The 18033-nt window shown below is 34.6% G+C and overlaps 1 protein-coding gene across 1 annotated transcript in view; it reads right to left on the bottom strand.

The window, feature by feature from the left end:
• PCLO (piccolo presynaptic cytomatrix protein) overlaps window positions 1–18033 on the bottom strand; it is a 316269-nt gene that overhangs the window by 172495 nt on the left and 125741 nt on the right. The window contains exon 4 of the mRNA XM_057380904.1: window positions 5581–6801. Coding sequence (XP_057236887.1) covers window positions 5581–6801 — 1221 coding nt within the window. The remainder of the gene's footprint in view (window positions 1–5580; window positions 6802–18033) is intronic.

Here is an 18033-nt window from a genome sequence, read left to right on the forward strand (position 1 = left end):
CAAAGTCTCATGGTTTTAATAATATGATGTGATCTTAATTTTTATTAGGGCTCTCAGCAATAGAAGTAGKTAGTATTTACTGGCTTCACCAATCTAAGTCAGTGATTTCTGAAGTACAGCAAACCATTTATTTAAAGCTTTTATTTATCAACTTAATTGGCAACATGATTATTTGAAAAATAGTTTAAAATATGGTGGAATAAATATTATAGGAAAATTATTATGAATGTTAATTATAATTTTAAATTACATTTGCACTCATGTTAGTTGTTATCAATTACACGTATTTTCAAATTTTATTCACTTTAAAGTTATATTTAATGTTAAAGTTATATTTAATATATTTAATTTATAAATATAAAAACACAAATATTTTTTATAGTCAATTATATTATTTTTTAAAAMCAGTCAGTTTTAGATTTAATTTATATTTAAGATACATGTTCTTGCTTTTAGACATATCACTTTGAACCTAATCCTACATTAAATCACTAATATTTATATTAATATTAGAGTATCTGTATTATTATTATTACACTAGTATACAAATTAATATTTTATTAATTAATTATCCTTCACAGGAGTGAATTTGCAAAATCAGATACTACACTGAATATAAACTACGTTTGTCCTTACCAACATTATAACCAATTCTGCAAATCCAAATATCTGATCTCAAGCAAAATCCATTGCAAATAAAAATCCAGTMTGAAAACAAACACTTCTAAGAATTTCTTGAATGATAAGGCTGTGATTAATATATAAACATGGAGAAACCTGAAAACAACTTTGGGAATTGATCACCACTTTAACCCTACGGCTCTCACTATTCTGGAAAACCCACCCTTGGATATTCTGTAGCTGTTAAGGACAGAATTGTTTATGGTCTTTACACAAAGTCAGCAATGAAGTACAGTTAAACATTTCAGGTTTTGTATGTTATATTTACATTTTTTTCCCCTTTATTAAAGAAGAAAGTATTGAAGGGGAATTTATTTTCCTAGGTTTGAAAAAAAATACATGTATCATGAAGACCAGGGATTTTCCTGTCTATAAATAGCATGCCCTTCACTAAAATTTTACCTATGACATTTGATAGCTATTTTTTTGTTTATATGAAGACATACACAATAAAACACCCTATTTAGATGAGCTACTAAAAAATTCAAACATTGCTCAAGCTCAGAAGGTTTCCCAGGAGCTGATGGACAGAATGCGTCCACCTAGTGAAAGTGAACCCCTCAGATCTAGCTTCTCCACAGGGACATGAAGTGATTTAATTGGTTGCAATGCAAAGACAGAAGGCACCAACAAAATAGATCAGCACAGGAAAAGGTGGAGAACAAGTGCTGATGGAACAGCTTCAGCCACTCTCCTTGCAGCTGAGTTCAGTGTCTGGTACATACTGTGACCAGCCAGAGAAGACAATCATTATTGCTGTTTTCCTCCCTGATATTGAACCTCAGTTATGACATAACATGACTGCTCTGAATAGCAGGAAACTGAATATGCAAAAGCCTACTATTTGTACAGTAAGGAGAAGAATAAATAAAACACAATAAGGACAGATTTATTTTATCACTAGAAATGAAAGGGGTGATAAAAATCCAAATTTGTTTCTAAGGTTACCAAAATATGAATATATTTTTGATTTTTTTTAATGTATTGTTGCCTGTACCATGGTACATACAAAAATTATGCACACATCGTGTGTCGAGATCAATATGCATGCAACTCAAAATAAAACATATTTGGCCTTTGGGCTTTTTTTCCTCTATTTCCTATAGTCTGAGAYTTAGGATATTGTCATTAGCTACATCTATTCTTAAAGGACTGCTAATTTATTTTCTGTGTGGTTGGCCATCAAGACATCATCATAGTTAAACTTGCAAATGTCTCATAAATGTAAGGTTTTTAGATGAATAGTAAAATATGGCAGAAATAAGTCTGCTAAGGACCATATATATATATATATATATATATATATATATATATATCATTACTCTTTGAGAATGAAAAAATGCATTTAACTCATGAAACTACACTTTTTTTTTTTTTGTAAATTAGGAAGCACTTTGGTACATGTCGAATTACTAGGCTGTTCTGAGTATTTCAATGGCATTTTCTCTGAGGTTACTGACTGTGTGTTTCTAATACTGGACAAATGTAGCTCTATTACAGACACTGACGTGAGGATCTTCTTGAGACGTGAGAAAGAAAGGGACTTATAAAAGCTGCAGTCTGGATAAGACTTTTAAAACAGCAAATRCAACCTCTTTAGCTAATGTTAAAAACTATCTAATGCCAAATGCATTTGTGCTATTCCAATGGCATTTCTGCGATGCCAGTGCCAATCCCTTATATAACTATTTGGTATTGAAAATTTTTGCTTTATAAATATTATTTATTCTTACTCTTCCCCCCTTTTAATATTATTTAAAAATATAAAGTTTAGTGTTCAAAAAACATMTAGGTGTGGCACTTGTGGAGATATTCCAGTGGTGAAGGTGAGAGTGCTGAGCTAATGGCTGGGCTTTATGATCTAAGAGGTGTTTTTAACCTTAATGATTTTMTGATTTTCTGAAAAGTTCCATTGGCCAAATCAAACCAGAACTTTCTTAAAAGAAAAATATGGCTAAAAGAAACAACAACAACAAAAAAAAGTGGGTATTTTAAAATAAAAAGTATTTTTTAGCTAGCAAGATTATATTCTGTTTCAGAAGACAGAAATTTTATTTTGCAAAGGAACTCATAATTTTTAAAAGGTCATTTTGTTTATAGAAGAAATAAAGCACTCTCTATATTAAAAAAAAAGTATCACAAAGTGGAAAAGAAACACGGTTGACTAAATTACATAATGTGCATTTCATTTAATGTTTTCAAAATGAAACATTTTATTTGTATCCAGAAAACTGCTTACAGAGAAGCCTTATCCTCCTTGTTATATCTCTCTGGATGTATTTTGCCAATAGTGGCATGTGTTAGAATAACGATGCCAATCAACAAAATACCAATATTTAGCCAATTGGTCAACTGAAGCACGTGATCATTCCTCAATAAACATAAGAAAGTCGTAATAASGGCACATATACAATAGATTTGATATTTTGCAAATGTATGTCAAATTGACACCATGATAATTAATTCATAAAGATATGCTGAACTGCTGTGCTGTGATTTCCAAGATGACAATTAGATACTGACAAACAGCATGTGTTAAACCTCCAAGCTTGCTAGGCACCCTTATTAGAACAGCTAATTGCTATTGCACATGTCAGTAATCAGTATTACAAGATGGTTTCTCACAAAAAGGATCTGTAAAACATGAGCAGTCTCTTTATTTAAAAAAAAACAAAACAAAAAAACAAAAAAAAAACCTTATTTTAAAATGTTACTGAGAAATGTTTTGTAGTAAAAAAAAAATGGCTTTATGATTCCTTTAATCTCACTTTGAGACTCAAATATATTTAAATATTTCAATATTAAATCACTCTTTTGTTTTCCAAACYATGCCAGATGTCTAAATCTGTGATTGCTCCTGAACCTGAAGGGAGCCTACAAAAAGGACAGAGTGAGAATATTTACAAGAGCATGGACAGGACGATGCAAAATGGTKTCACAGTGAAAGAGGGCAAGTCTAGATTAAATATTAAGAAGTAATTCTTTATTATGAAGGTGGTGAATCCCTGGCACAGATTCCCCAGAGAAGCTGTGGATGCTCCAACCCTGGAGGTGTTCAAGGCCAGGTTTGGATGGGGCTCTGAGCCACCTGGTCTGGTAGAAGGTGTCATGGGKTTGGAATGAGACTATCTTTAAGGTCCTTGCCAATACAAACCATTCTATGATTCTGTGATTTTCCATGAGTTATTCTACTATCTGTATTGAATCATAACTTCAGCCTCTTCATGTCTTCAGGGACTTATTGGGGTGCTATTGGGGTGCTACTGCTTTTTTTTGGTTGTTGGGTTTTTTTTTTTTCCTTTTTTTTTGGTGAAAAGTGAGGATAACAATAATTTTTAATCTGATTAGAAAGCCAGAAGGGTTTGTATCTATCCTTTCCACAGAACTGGATATAAAATGATAGTAGTTTGCAAAGTGAAAGAAGTATTAGGTTTTTCTTTGCATCCCTAATTAAATATACACCTAGCTGAAATCCTCCATATGATTCTGCCCTGAAATACACATAGATTCTATTCTTCAATGTTGTCTTTTACCTAGTGTAAATGGAATTAATGGGCAATATCTAAACTGGCATCTCCTCTCCACTTTTATCACATGCTCCATTGGGAAGAGTTGTATCCAGCAATGTTTCATGAACAGCGCAGACAACACAGAAGTACTTCAATAAACATTAAAAATAAATCAGTTAATTTTACTAAGTACAAGATAGGTGAGACACCCTCTTTATTTTAAATTCAGAACAATTTGAAATAAGATTTTCCCATATGTCTTTTTTTTTGGTCCAAAAAGTAGGGTTTCTGGCTATGTTACTCCAAGCAAAATTCAGGGATTCCCTCAGTATAATCATATGCTATAACTCTTGATGCAATCAAGAGCAGGAAGCACAATATGTGATAGGAGATTTATTTCAGACAGGCAGAAGACTTGGTTTATAATAATTCTGGAATTAGAATAATTTGGGATAAGCATAATTTTGGAATTAGAATTTTTTTCTGTCCAAATATCTTGGTAACCACCAAGAAATAAAAACCAACCAACCAAATAAACAAAAAAACCCAACTAAACCCTTGACCTTTTTGACTGGGATTATTTGAAAACATAATTCTGGCACAAGTTAAACATTTTCCTTAAGACTACCCCTACTTTCCTAACATACTACTTTCATAACATAATAATCAGCACCTAATTTGCAGTGCTGATACAAAACTCCTTAACTTTTCATTTCTCAGCAAACTGTGTATGTTACTCACTTCAGCTGATAAAGGGAGTGATAAACTTGTTGGTGAGTTTATGTCCAGCAAATGCATTTATTTATGCAATGAATGAAATGCAAACTCACCTATTCCTCTGACTTGGGAACCCACAAGAACCCTATCTGAAAGTACTTATTTCTATGAGATAAGCCAGCAAAATAGTAAAATGGTGCAAAAATTGCATACTTTAATGTACCATGTTCAGACATTACAAAATATTCCTGAAATTTATATTATATTTTGGTATGTCAAAGCACTGTACATCTTACCCTCTCAGATTATTCCCTTTTGGGATTGAGAACTATGAAAACACTCMAATTTCAACAATTAATCTTCAAAGTCTGGAGAGTCTAGAGATCAAGGTAAATAAATCAGCAATACCAGAAAAAAAATATTAAAGAGGGGCTTTGTCTTAGTTTCAAAGGCTTAACTGCTGGAGACTTAAAATCCAGCAACAAGTCTTGAAACAAGCCTGCAGAGCAAAGGACTAAGTGTTGAATCTTTCACTCAATGGGAGTCATTGATTTTATCATTTAGAATCATCTTCTAAAGAGAATAAAAATAAAGAAGGAAGGAGAGGTTCTGTAAGGATCAGATTCTAAGTTGGAGAAAGAGAAAGGGATATGGGAGGAAGAAAAACACTTACTATTTTTTCTCTTACTGCTTCCACGTGGTYGGTTCCTGGCAAAGGTGCTGTTTGAACAGGAATTTCTTCTTCCTGAGCTTTTTGASCTTTCAAAACCTCTTGTGAAATCCCAGTTGTCAAGTCCTCTTTCTTAACGTCTTCTTGCTCCTTAGCTTGCAGTCCCTTATAAGGTGCTTCAGCTTTTGCTTTCTGTTCAGCAACATGGTCTTTAATCTCAGCTGTAATTTCTTCTTTTTTATCTTCTGGATGAGGTGTGGTCTTTTCTGGGAGTGCAGTTTGTTTATCTTCTTCCAATGTACTCAGGGGTTTCTTTTGGTCTGCACTTGTCGCAGGAATTTTATCTGCTGAAGGTGTCTTTGACAGTTTCCCTCGCTGAAGTTTTATTTCTTCTTTTTGACCTTCSTCTTGGATTATATCCACCGATGAAGCTTTCTTAATTTTCTCATGTTGAAGTTTTATATCTTCTTTCTGAATTCCATGTTGGATTTTATCAACTGAAGCTGCCTTTGGCAATTTTACCTCCTGAAGTTGGGCAYCTTCCTTCTGAGCTGCAGGTTGGATTTTGTCAGCTGACAGTGCCTTAGCCATTTTCATCTGTTGGAGTTTTGGATCTTCTTTCTGAACTCCCTGCAAAATTTTGTCAGCTGAGGGTACCTTTGCCAATTTTGCCTCTYGAAGTTTTATGTCTTCCTTCTGAACTCCATGCAAAATTTTGTCAGCTGAGGATGTTTTTGCCAGCTTTGCTTCTTGAAGTTTTTCATCCTCCTTCTGAACTTCATGCAAAACTCGGTCATAGGAGGCTGTCTTTGTCAGTTTTGTTTGCTGAATCCTYGGGTCTTCCTTAGAAGCACGCTGGATTTTATCAGCAGAGGGTGTCTTGACAAGTTTTCCCTGCTTAGCTTTTGCATCTTCCTTTTGAATTCCTTGCTGGATTTTATCAGCTGACAATGTTTTTTCCAGTCTCCCCTGCTGAAGTTTTGGAGCTTCCTTCTGAATGCCTGGTTCTTCTTTCGGCTTTGCTGCTGCTGCAGGAGTAGGAGGTGTGGAAGTCTTCTGAGGGGAATGTGAGACAGCAGGCATAGGCTGTTTCTGAGGAGGAGCAGGTGCTTTRGATGTTGGTTGTGGAGGGCCTGGTTTCGGAAGTGGCATCTTGCCCATATCTCCAAGTTGTCCTGACATTGCCCTTTGGGTCTGGCAGTTTAAGCACAGCCATTCCTGTACCTGTGATACAACAAACATATCAAGTTATTTGTTTGAAAAAGTAATAATAAAATCACACAATGTTTTCAGTTGATACAACTGAATTTTTTCAATCTGAATGCTATGCATGTTMGTAAGTTATTTCCCTTCTTTTCTGCTCTTGCAGGAAAATCCATAACACAATTCTAACAAAAATGGAGCATGTCAGGTACCAGAAAGCCAAGATGAACAAATATAAAAAGACACTGAAAACTAACAGGAACGACATTTTCCCAAAGTATTGATAACCTACATGTACAAAGTTTGCTTGCATATTTCTAACATGTATTTCTTTCTAAACAAATATAATCTACTAATAGGTTCTTTTAGTATTGCAAACCTGACTAAAAGGGCAATCATGGCTCTCTGTGCACCTTCCCCTTGAACTTGTGCATACTATAAGTGTATAAATTTAATATGGCTGTAACTCAACAGGAAGATCACCTCTCTGCTCACTTTGCAGCTAAATCCCTGCTGCACATTGGCTCCTTTACTCTTCTTCCCAGAAAATCAGAAAAAGGACAAATGCTGCTATCTGTGCAAAAGATCTCGTTGCCAGTTGCCTAGCTACTACATGAGAGGAGTAATCACACTCTTTCCAGTGGGATTTGGTTTATAGTTCCTTTAAAGTAGCAAAAGAAAATTTTAAACACAGAAAGGCACTGAAAGGAAATATAAAACCCAGACTCTKCTGGATACTAGAATAGCTAATGAAGGTTTACTTCTCTAGTGCAAAATGAGCTTCACTGGTGGGTAAGAGGTGTGTGCTGTACATGAAAATCTATATTTAAAAATAGCTGATCAACTATTTTTATAAGTGATATATAAATTACAGGAAACATGTATGATTTGACAGAAATCTTAAGTAAAAAAAGCTCATATGGGCTAGTTTTATGGAAATGCAACTAAGGAGATGATATTTAATGTATGAAATTGTCTGAAGAATTTTTTTTCAGGCACAAGCAAAGCAAGAATGCATGCATGATCATCAAACAATTGCCTTGTACATTTATTACTGTACTTTTATAGAAATGACCGAACCAGTGAGTCCTAGTAATTGACACAAATAATATTTATTAATAGCACCTGATAATATTGTCCCAAAAAATGCAGTTTATCAGCTGAATCAGCTGTTTCCCTCCAATAGTTAACGATATTCTTTGCAGATCCAAACTGAATGTGGCTCTGTATCAGTCTATTAAATATAATTTAGGTGTAGTTTTCCTGTTGAAAAAAGCATTAAAACATAATTCTCCAGGATCTATTATCTTCCTCGATAGGACTTAGAGTATTCCAACCCCACATCATTTGTTTGAGAAGCATTAATTAAGAAATGCAAATAAAAACTTTTAATGAATATACAAAATATAACTTGGTTTTCTTGTAAATATTTTTCTTAGATGGGTTATCTGAAATTCTTAAAGTAGTTTCTTTTCCTAGAAAGCAGTATTGGAAGCTATAAATATGTTGTGTACTTATATAAACTTAAAATAGAAGYAGTGCTCCAGGAAATCAAATCGTCCCGCAGAAAATAATGATATTTTGGTTAGAAGTTGCAGTGGACCAAATATGTTAGATAACATTTAGCATGAATTGACTACTAAAAAAAAATCCAATTTCATAGTAGTTTAATAAGTAGTTGTTAAAACTAATTGTTTTTAAACTACTTGTTTCTTATAAAGTTTGAATACACAAAGTTGATTAAATAATTATCATAGATTTTTAAATAATTAATCGAAGGGCTCAAAAGATTTTAAACCAAYAAAAAAGGGGGCAGGTTTTGCCTTTCCATTCAACTTGAGAAATGCTCATTTCATGATGTAAGCAGAAGTAATGCTGTTATTATTTGTGTTAATTTAGCTTCTGTCAGCACAGAGCATGAGAATAAAACAGTACTTAAACATATTAAGCTTCTCAGAATCTAGCCTTAGTCATCTTTAATTACATAAAAACATAATGAAGTGGCTTCTGCCATGAAATAATCAATGGTTCGAAAGATTACTGCTATATAGATATTCTTTATTAACTTTAATTTATACTTTAAATTTACATGTTCTCTTTGCAGAACCATTTGTTTAGCCTATTTAATTTTTATTTCCTTAGACCTCCATCCAGTTTCTAGGGTCTCAATGTTTGGGTTTTTTTCTATGTACATTTGGCAGTTCATCTACAYTTAGCTCTTCTCTTTGCTTTTCTGATCTGTAGATCCCATTTAGTCCCTCTCAGCTGCAGCCTGCTCACTGCTCATACACTYGCACCTTCTCAGATTCATTGTCACTTCCTTTTCCCTCACTTCAGTCCTTCACAGACTCAATTATTTGAACTGCCTATAACAACTTTAGCAACTTTAATAACAGTATTAAGTGTTTAAAACCCCGGTTACCCAGTCACTGTTCCCTTTCTCACTGGAATATTTAGTGCTTGTTCCCTGGAGTAAATTTCTGCAACTCAAGGACTACACTTGTGCTGAGCACATGGTAGCACAGGTCTCAAACAGGAAAATAATGACAATTAACAAGAGGAAAGGAATGTGATGATGAGCAGATCAGCAAACTACACTAAATTTTTTCCAAAATGGAACTCCCAATCTTGCCTCCCTGMCATACTGATGAATGTGATAGTAGAGAAATGACCTGGAACTGTCCATTTATCCAGTGATTTAATCAACCTTGTCATTGTCCTCTTGGACTTTTTCTATAGCTGCATCTATTTACCACTTTATTTTTCAGTGCTTCTGTAGAGGCATTGCAAATACTACTCCCAAAGTTATGTATTCCATAAAATGTTTTTTTTTTTCATTATCATGCAGATATTTGAACACAAAAGAGCCCATAAAAATCTTCTTATAGCACCAAGCCTCTAGCTCCTGACTCTCTGTCAGAATGGTTCTCTGCAATAYCAAATTTTGTACCATGAAGTCATATGCCTCAGTTTTAGACTTGTCTTTTCCTCAGTTAACCTCATGCCCTGAATGTAAGCTTTTCCCTAAAGCTATCTCTTCAGTTAGCCTGTCAACCCAAATTTATTAGGACTTGGTAAATGGACATCATCTTCTTTTAGCAGTCCTCACTAGATAAATCTTCTTAGTTCTTTACAGAATTCTTCACACCCTTTGGTTGCTGAATTGGCAGTGGACACTATGATTGGAACTACAAAAGACACAAGGGCTTTAACACTCATATCCATGGCTCTCTCCCTGTTTTCAGCAGCCCTCACAACCCCATATTGCTGGACAGAACAAAGTAGCTCTGTCTCAATGTTCTCCTTACTGAGTTTTGTAATAAACAAATGTCATCATGAAGAGGGCACACATCTAATATTCATTGTAAATGTCTGTTTTTCAGTCATCAAGAAAGAGCTCTGCCCTGCTTGTTACAGAACTGCCTTTTCTGCAAACAAAGGGAGTGAAGAAACTCTTGACAGGCTCAGCTCAGAGATTCAGGGGTCTGATCCAAGGCTTAGGCTGGTACAGCACAGCTGAGAGTCCTCAAACCAGTTTTACTGAGAAATAGGCTGTYAAGATAAAAGATGCTGTTTTAGAGAAAGCCAGCTAATGTGGACAATTTAAAATAAAAGAAAGAGTAAAACCACATAGTACCACAGTGAAAGGAAAGCCAAAAGGAAAATACAGAGCAGTGGATAGTAACAACCCAACAAGAGTGAAGGTTGGCTGGTTTGCTCCAGAGAGTGGGGCAGTTTGTGCTTTCTGAGCTGACTGGTGACTGTCTGGCCAGCACAGACCATCCAAGGGCCCCACTGAGGTGGTGAGTATGGTAAAAACAACTCCTCATTGGCATCTGTCTGTTGTGTGCATTCATCCACAAATCACTCTATGCTTCTCAAGTCAGTGCATCCTCCTTGCTGGGCCCCTCTGTCTGAGGCAGACATGGCGTGAACAAAACAAGGCAGAGGGAAGGGAACATTCCCATTCAGAGTGGGAATGCTGGCCTCAGCCTTGCTTTGGGAGGCGTGATCTACAAATTCAAATCCCACACAAACTGAGGACTCAGATCTCCTCTAGGGGAAATATGCAAATTGCTAGACCTACATGCAAAAAAATTTGCCACCTATGTCATATAAATTGATAGAGAAAAACAAATTTTTAGAGTATGTCCACCAAATCAGACTGTAGGTCTGGCAGAAGAAAAAAAAAACTACAAAAATAAAACATTAAAATCCCACATTTTGTCTATCCAAACAGTGTTAGGCAGGCAGGAAGCAACTGCCTAAAAGCAGCCAGTTTGGCAGAGACAGGGTCCACAGTGGCACATCTATGGCATCCAGAATTAGAAAAAAATGCAGAAAGGTTTTCACAGATACAGTCTATGGAGGTCACAGGCAGTTTTCCAGGCTCATTCTCGTGAATTTACACATAAATTTTGTTTAAAATGTCACTTAAACTTGTTTTTGGATTTCACCCCAAGTGGAGAAATGATGTGCAAACAAATGCTTAGTCAGATGGYTGAGTTTTTGAGAAAAGGTTAGAAAAATGTGGCTAATTTAACCTAGGGAAATGAATCCCACAAATATGATTTATGTAGGAGAAAAGGTATATTGGCTGCAAACTAAATGGATAATAATTGTCCATGGACAAATTTAGCTTTGAAATTAGAAGACCTTCCTTGCCATTAGTGATTTGAAGTTTGTATTATGATACAATGCAGTGTGGTACAGAGAAACACAGTTAATTTCAATATATGATGRTTGCCAACAAAATCACTCAATGATTCATGAAATCCTACCAGTGTTAAAAACTGAATTTCTGTAATAGTACTCATGAGCAGAATGCATTATATTAATAGCAYTGAATAGATTCACAGAATTTAGTTGATTTTAAGCATCAAGGCACTTTTTAGCTGCCAAAGAGATCACAGAAATCCCCATAACCTGGTTCAAGTGAATTTAAAGAAATTAGAAAAAAAAATTAGAAAAATTAAGGGTAAAAATCCCTGCAGAATAAAGAAGTTGGTCAACAGAAGGAGGAAGGGATTACCCTTTTAGTTTAAGAATGCTTTCTTTATTTGCTGAAGTTGGAATCAAGATGAGACTGTTATCTGTACAAAGCAAAACAAAATATCATCTTTTATCTTTTCCTCAAATAAAGAGTTTCAGTATGTGATTGAGGAAGACCAAGTTGTCTCAGACTCTCATTATTGTTACTAATTCATAAGTTTACTTTGAAGCCATCACAGCTATGAAATAAGTTATTTTCAATGATCTCTTTTTCTTCCACACCAAGTGATAAAGGAAGAGAGTTGTAAATATTGCAGCAGACTACCAGGAAAGTATGGAGGAATTGTTGTTTCTCCCATGTGTCAGGAATTATCTACTCTTTAACTTAAATAGGGTCGGGACTGCTGAAAATTTCACTCAATAATGTAAAGAGGAAATACAGAATATGACAACACAAAGATGAGCTATTTCAAGTAATGACAATTCTGACATGTGTATATCCTTACCTTAATTTAAAATACATCTTATCACCTTTAGAAAAAGCTCAAATTTTGTGTATTTTCAGCAACTGCTCTGTTTTATGGGAATTTTTATTTTAGCAATTAAATTTAATAGATAATGAGATTTTTATGTGTATAGTGTCTGTGTATAGTTTAATTTCMCTTAGTTATTTTGCTGTAGTCCTTYAGAGGCTTAGAATTACGCTGTCAASGYACACAAATRCMTCCCTAGTGCATGTATACRCCATCATCAATGCAAAAGAACCAAAACTGTAGAAAAATAACTGCTTTTTTACTGAGGAGGGGGGAACAACACTGCATTTGTTTTAACTCTGCATCTAACTGCACTGTAATATGTTTGTCGCTTTTTTTCATGCATCATTATAACAAGATGACTAAAAATCCTCCTTTGTATTAGGAGGTTTAGCTTCAGGGATTCTGTTGCCCAAAACAAAGGCATGACCCTTCTTCCTCAGTCTTAGGCAGAGAAATTCCCATCAAGTTCTTTACAACTCCTGGTGACCACTTCTTCTGTTCCCTTGGCAAAAACAACCCCAGTGAAGGGAAAAAATAAAGTGGGTAGGGGCATAATTTCAAGGCCAACYTTTTGTTTATTAAACCTTTAAAATATTTTTGAATATTGACTTTTACAATGAAATACACATRAAAATCAGCTTTCTGCCCTTACACATCAATGACCATATAATCTTCTTATTAAGCAGTCTTCTTATCTACAAAGTCCATCTCAGAATGGTTTCAGTATTATTTTGGTATCTCATTGCAYTCACAAAAGCCACTGCAGATAGAGAATTCATTTGCAGGATAAGAAGATAATAGTTACATTCATAAACATATTTCAGTGATATCTGACAATCAAAGTCAAATAAAAACTGTTGCAATGACATTCTCTTTCACAGGTTCTTTTAAGGAGATTCCCAATTAGATGATTAAAACTATTTCAGTTTGCTYGCATGCGTGACAAACGACCACGCTGTTGTGCATTAATTAATAGCAGCATATGACTTCTATTTATGCTATTCTTAACTCACTTTGATAGAATTTTAGTTCTTAAAGATSTCTGTAGTTCCCATAAACCAAAGAAATTCAAGGTGGTGTTAGTGTCTCAAGCGATAATTTTATGGTAAAAATACAGTTTTATTAAATAGTTCTTTTATAAACCAGTTTGGTCTGAGCTTTAAATATGTTAGGCTATTGTAATCCTTCTTGGCTATATGTAGATGTTGAGAAGCCTCACTAGGCTCCTTTGTTACAACCCTTTATTACAACAGGCTCAAAGAATAACTCTTTTCTGTGTCTTCTAGCAGCTGAATCACAATTCCCCACACAACTGATCAGCAGAATATGTGAGTATTCCCATCCCATCATAGCTATTATTTGTTCTGAACTGACAAAATGTCTAGTGTCACAGATGGCACTGAAACAACAAACACCACCATCCCCTGAAGAGTTTGTGGTCTATTCAATTCTGTGTTCAATGCTGACCTTTTACAGACAGTCTAGAGAAAATTATTTTCTTGTTCAAAAACTAGGGCTTGGCCATGGACTGTATTCTGTAGCAAAAAGGAGAACTTTTTATCACATTTCACAATATATATTTAGTTATAAGTGAGGAATGAAACCTTTCTATCTGAACTTTAATGGATCATATACATAAACACCTTAAACATTCTTTATAAAAACTTTTTATTTTGGTCATCCCCAATAGAAATACAGAGACAAGTGATATAAACATTGCTCTAAGTAGTCATTTTGCATTTTGTTTGCTCTTGCAAATCAGATAATCCTAAAACTAATATGTACAGTTCACCCCAACAATATGTTTTGCAAAACAAAAATCTCTGCCAAGACAGATTGAAATGTGTTTGTCTTTTGTCCCTATTTTATCTATTAGTACATTCATAGTTCATTTTATAAAGAGGGTTCTGCATGTTTCAAGTGAAATGACATGGAGAAAGACATAAATACTTAAAGAACAAAATGTGACTTTTTTTTTTATTTTTCTGGTTTTTGGGTTTGTTTTTTTTTTTCACTCCTAGCTCCTTTCAGCCTCATCTAACCTAAATTGTTAATACTTCATAAACACAAAATACTTAAATACTTTAGCTGAGGAGCTAAAGTTATGTCCTGGCTAGTCAAATTCACTSAGAAGGCTCTGGGCTGTTGTTTCCAGTATGTGTTGGGGTCTGACTATTTTGTACCTATTCCTGATTAGAGAGAGAGCCTGAAGCCAACTGTGCTCCACATAAACCTCACTTCAAGATGAATTTGAGATTTGCTCAGAGCCTACTCTAAAGTCCAAAGATAAACCTTTCTTAAAATAGTAGCCTGAAGAAAGGACTAAAATCAGTAATCTGATACTTAAATTTATGGTCTGATTTTTAAAAGCTTCTTTTTAAGCTTAAGACACTTCCACTGACCCCCACTTTTCAGTTCATCTCTTCTGTTSGAATCTTTTTGATCAGAACCACAGTGTACGTATCTGTTTTATCACTTACTTTTACTATACATGGCTTTATAATTTCAGTTTMTTAGCAATGTTTTATGCATAAGGTTTGCTTTCAATGTCATGTGAATGAAATCTGAATCCTCTAGGTGCCAGAAAATCAGGCAAAGAAGCAAGCAGACAAAAAATTGGGGGATAATTCATAGTCAAGGAAACACTATTCTCGAGGAAGAGAGCACAGGTCCAGTAGAAAGTGAAGGAAAGTCCCTTACCTGGCTTTCGAAAATTATATTAATTRTTGGCTACAGCTGCAGTAAGAAGTTTGCATGCAATCATTTTCTGATACACTGGCAGCTGCCACGGCAATAAAGATAAAAGAAGTAAATAWAGGAAACTCAAGTGACATCTGTGCAGAATGACCATGACTTTGTGTCATATGAAGCACCCAGGCCTTCCAGCAGCTTCCTGAGCTCTTCCCAGTGGATATTTCTCCCAAACACACAAAATGAGGAGGTGAAAACTGTAGTGACCTCCCTGCCATGGGAGGTGAGAGTGTGCAGGGATGGCAGAGAACCAGAGCTCAGAAATAGTCACTGCCTGGTTTTGCAACACATGGGGCAGAACAACACTTTATCATGAGGTGTGGCCATTTTCACTGATAAGAGGCAATTTCCCAAGATTTGAGGCAATGAAGTCCAAAGTCTAGGGAAAGGTAAAGGAGAATGAGGTGCAGGTGCAAAATGGAAAAAATGAAGCTTTTTGGTCTCTTGGCTTCATCCTCTTTTGAGGTTTTTGCTGATCATGGCCTCAGGAAGATTGTGGTGACACATTTTAAGTGACAATAATCTTCCCTGTATGTCCTGCTCATTGTTTTGACCTTGCACTTTCCCGCTTACAATTTTGCCCTTGTGCCACCACACAATAGAAAATACTGGAAAGATTGTCTTAAAAAAGAATATAACATTTAGTCAGCAAGAAAATCTTGACAAAAACTGCAACTCAGGAAAGGGGAGCATGCTGTGTTCTCCCATAGTTTGGCAAATATGGGCAAGAATTAAAAATATAACACTCTTCTTGGAAATCTTTGGACCAATATTCATTTAAAATTCTTCTCAATATTTTGTGCAGAAACTTGAGTGCAATCTGTTTAAAAGCATAACATAGCGTCATGCTGCAGAATGACTTAAAGCAGATGTTTTCTTGGTGTTTAATGTGCAAATAAATCCTATATACCCCAGCAATTGCACATAATAAACTTGAGTTTACTTTCAGGAGACACCATAAAATTATGCAACGAAAATACCAAATAATCTAAACCCATATAAGTCTGCCCAAAACAAAATTACTGCCAAGTCTCAATATAAATATTAAATATAAGAGGAAAAGAACAGATTTTAACTGCAAGGGGGGRAAAAGTGTGAAATGCAGGGGGTTAGTTTTGCTGTCTCTTTAGTGTCAATAGATCTGTCACAGTTCCTTGGAAGCATGGGCAAAGCCCCAAAATATTGAATTTAATGATGTKTTCCATTTCCCAATGGACTTGCAATGCAAGTAAAGGATACATTGTGCTTGAAATTTATTTGTTTTACCCTTCTAAAGTTAAGTTTTTCACATCTCAGAATATACAAAGTACTGCTTTAGTGACTATAAAGTGGGAAAAAACCCKACACAGATAGCGAAAAATTAGGTGCCTCCAAAATTATCTCCTTGCATTCCTCAGTTGCACGTTCACTTTTTGCTATCTTCAGAAGGAAAAAGAATCCTCTCAAAGCAATTAGTCAGCTCAGGTTTAATATTAATTGCACAATTATACAGTTTAGCTGAATCAGAATTTCTCCTTGATGAGAAACTAGAGGATCATTTATTATTATTATTATTATTATTATTATTATTATTATTATTATTATTATTATTATTATTATTATTATTATTATTATTATTATTATTATTACACAGAATGTATTCATGCTTAGTAGTTTTGTACCTATGTCAGGTTTGACAAACCTTATTCTTGTGGTGAATATTTGTAATCGTTCTTACAGTGTCAGCAGAAACTGCATGGAAGCTTAACTTCTATCTTGAAAGCATGACCTGTCATAAATCATGTTTTAAGAGTATTTGATGCTAAAGTGTCCTTAGTAAAACTTTTAGATAAACTGAAATTTGTTGAAGAATTTTAAAATATTTTAAAATACTTTTAATATAATGTGTTGCTGGGTTCTAAAGTAAACTGCTCTTTTTACTCTGTCATTTCAGAGACAAAGAGTTCTCTTAATTTTATTTTACACCCAAAATATTAACATCACAAACACAAACAAAAATTTTAATTCTCCAAACCTTGGACTGAGTTCTATAATTTTATCCCTTATTAAAAAAAACAGAAAATGGCAAAAAGTAACCCTTAACAAAAATAGCAAATAAACAAATAAGAGCAACATTCATTTGAAGTTTTATGTTGTCAAATGTGTTGCTGTTATTCAAAATAGACTGATCTTATTTTCTCATTAAAAGTCAATTTTCAAGTCTTAATTAATTTTGAAACATTTGCTCAGTCCTTGAAACACTCTTTTAAAGAACCTGTTTACATCATAGACAACATGATCCAATCCTCAGTCTTCCAGGATGAGTGGCACTAATGTCAGCTTCTAATTAATTTGATTTTATGCTCCCTTATAAATCAAGAACAAACATCTGGAGATAAAAATGACAAAGAAGTCAACAGCTCACAGATTTCAAAAAAAGTGAAAAACAAAAAAAAAACAATCCAAAAAAACAAAAAAAAAAAAAAAACAAAAAAACCAAAACACCCCAAAAGAAACACTCCCCAAAAACCCACCCAAAAGCCCAAAACTTTCTCCTTCATAAGGTTTGTATTACTTTCTTCTCTCTAGTCATATGGGTGGTAAACTGGGGGAAGAGAAAAGAAAAAGGGGATGGAAAAGAAGCTGAACTGCAATTCTTTTTYTCCTGGAAAAAATTTTTAGAAAAAATTGTGTTCATTTTTTTTCTCTAGGCTATGAAAGCTCATATTTGGCCAATGGAATTCTGATGATTAAACTGAGGGTTTTATCCAGGTAGTACCTCCACTTTTCTGTGTAACAATCCTGAACAAAAATGTAAAAACCACTTTTATTGTTMTTTTAATCTTCCTCAGAGACAGACCCACAGTTTTCTGCTATTTATAACCTCTCCACTCACCTCAGGATACTCCTATAGGACTATCTAAACACAAAAAACCACCACCTCCCAAACAAAACAGTGGAATGGCTTTTGTTGGTGATCTGTAATGTTCTGTCT

The sequence above is a fragment of the Malurus melanocephalus genome, unplaced genomic scaffold (assembly GCF_030028575.1).
Source record: "Malurus melanocephalus ecotype Western Australia unplaced genomic scaffold, MMel_1.1 scaffold_478, whole genome shotgun sequence".
In the NCBI taxonomy this organism is placed as follows: domain Eukaryota; kingdom Metazoa; phylum Chordata; class Aves; order Passeriformes; family Maluridae; genus Malurus; species Malurus melanocephalus.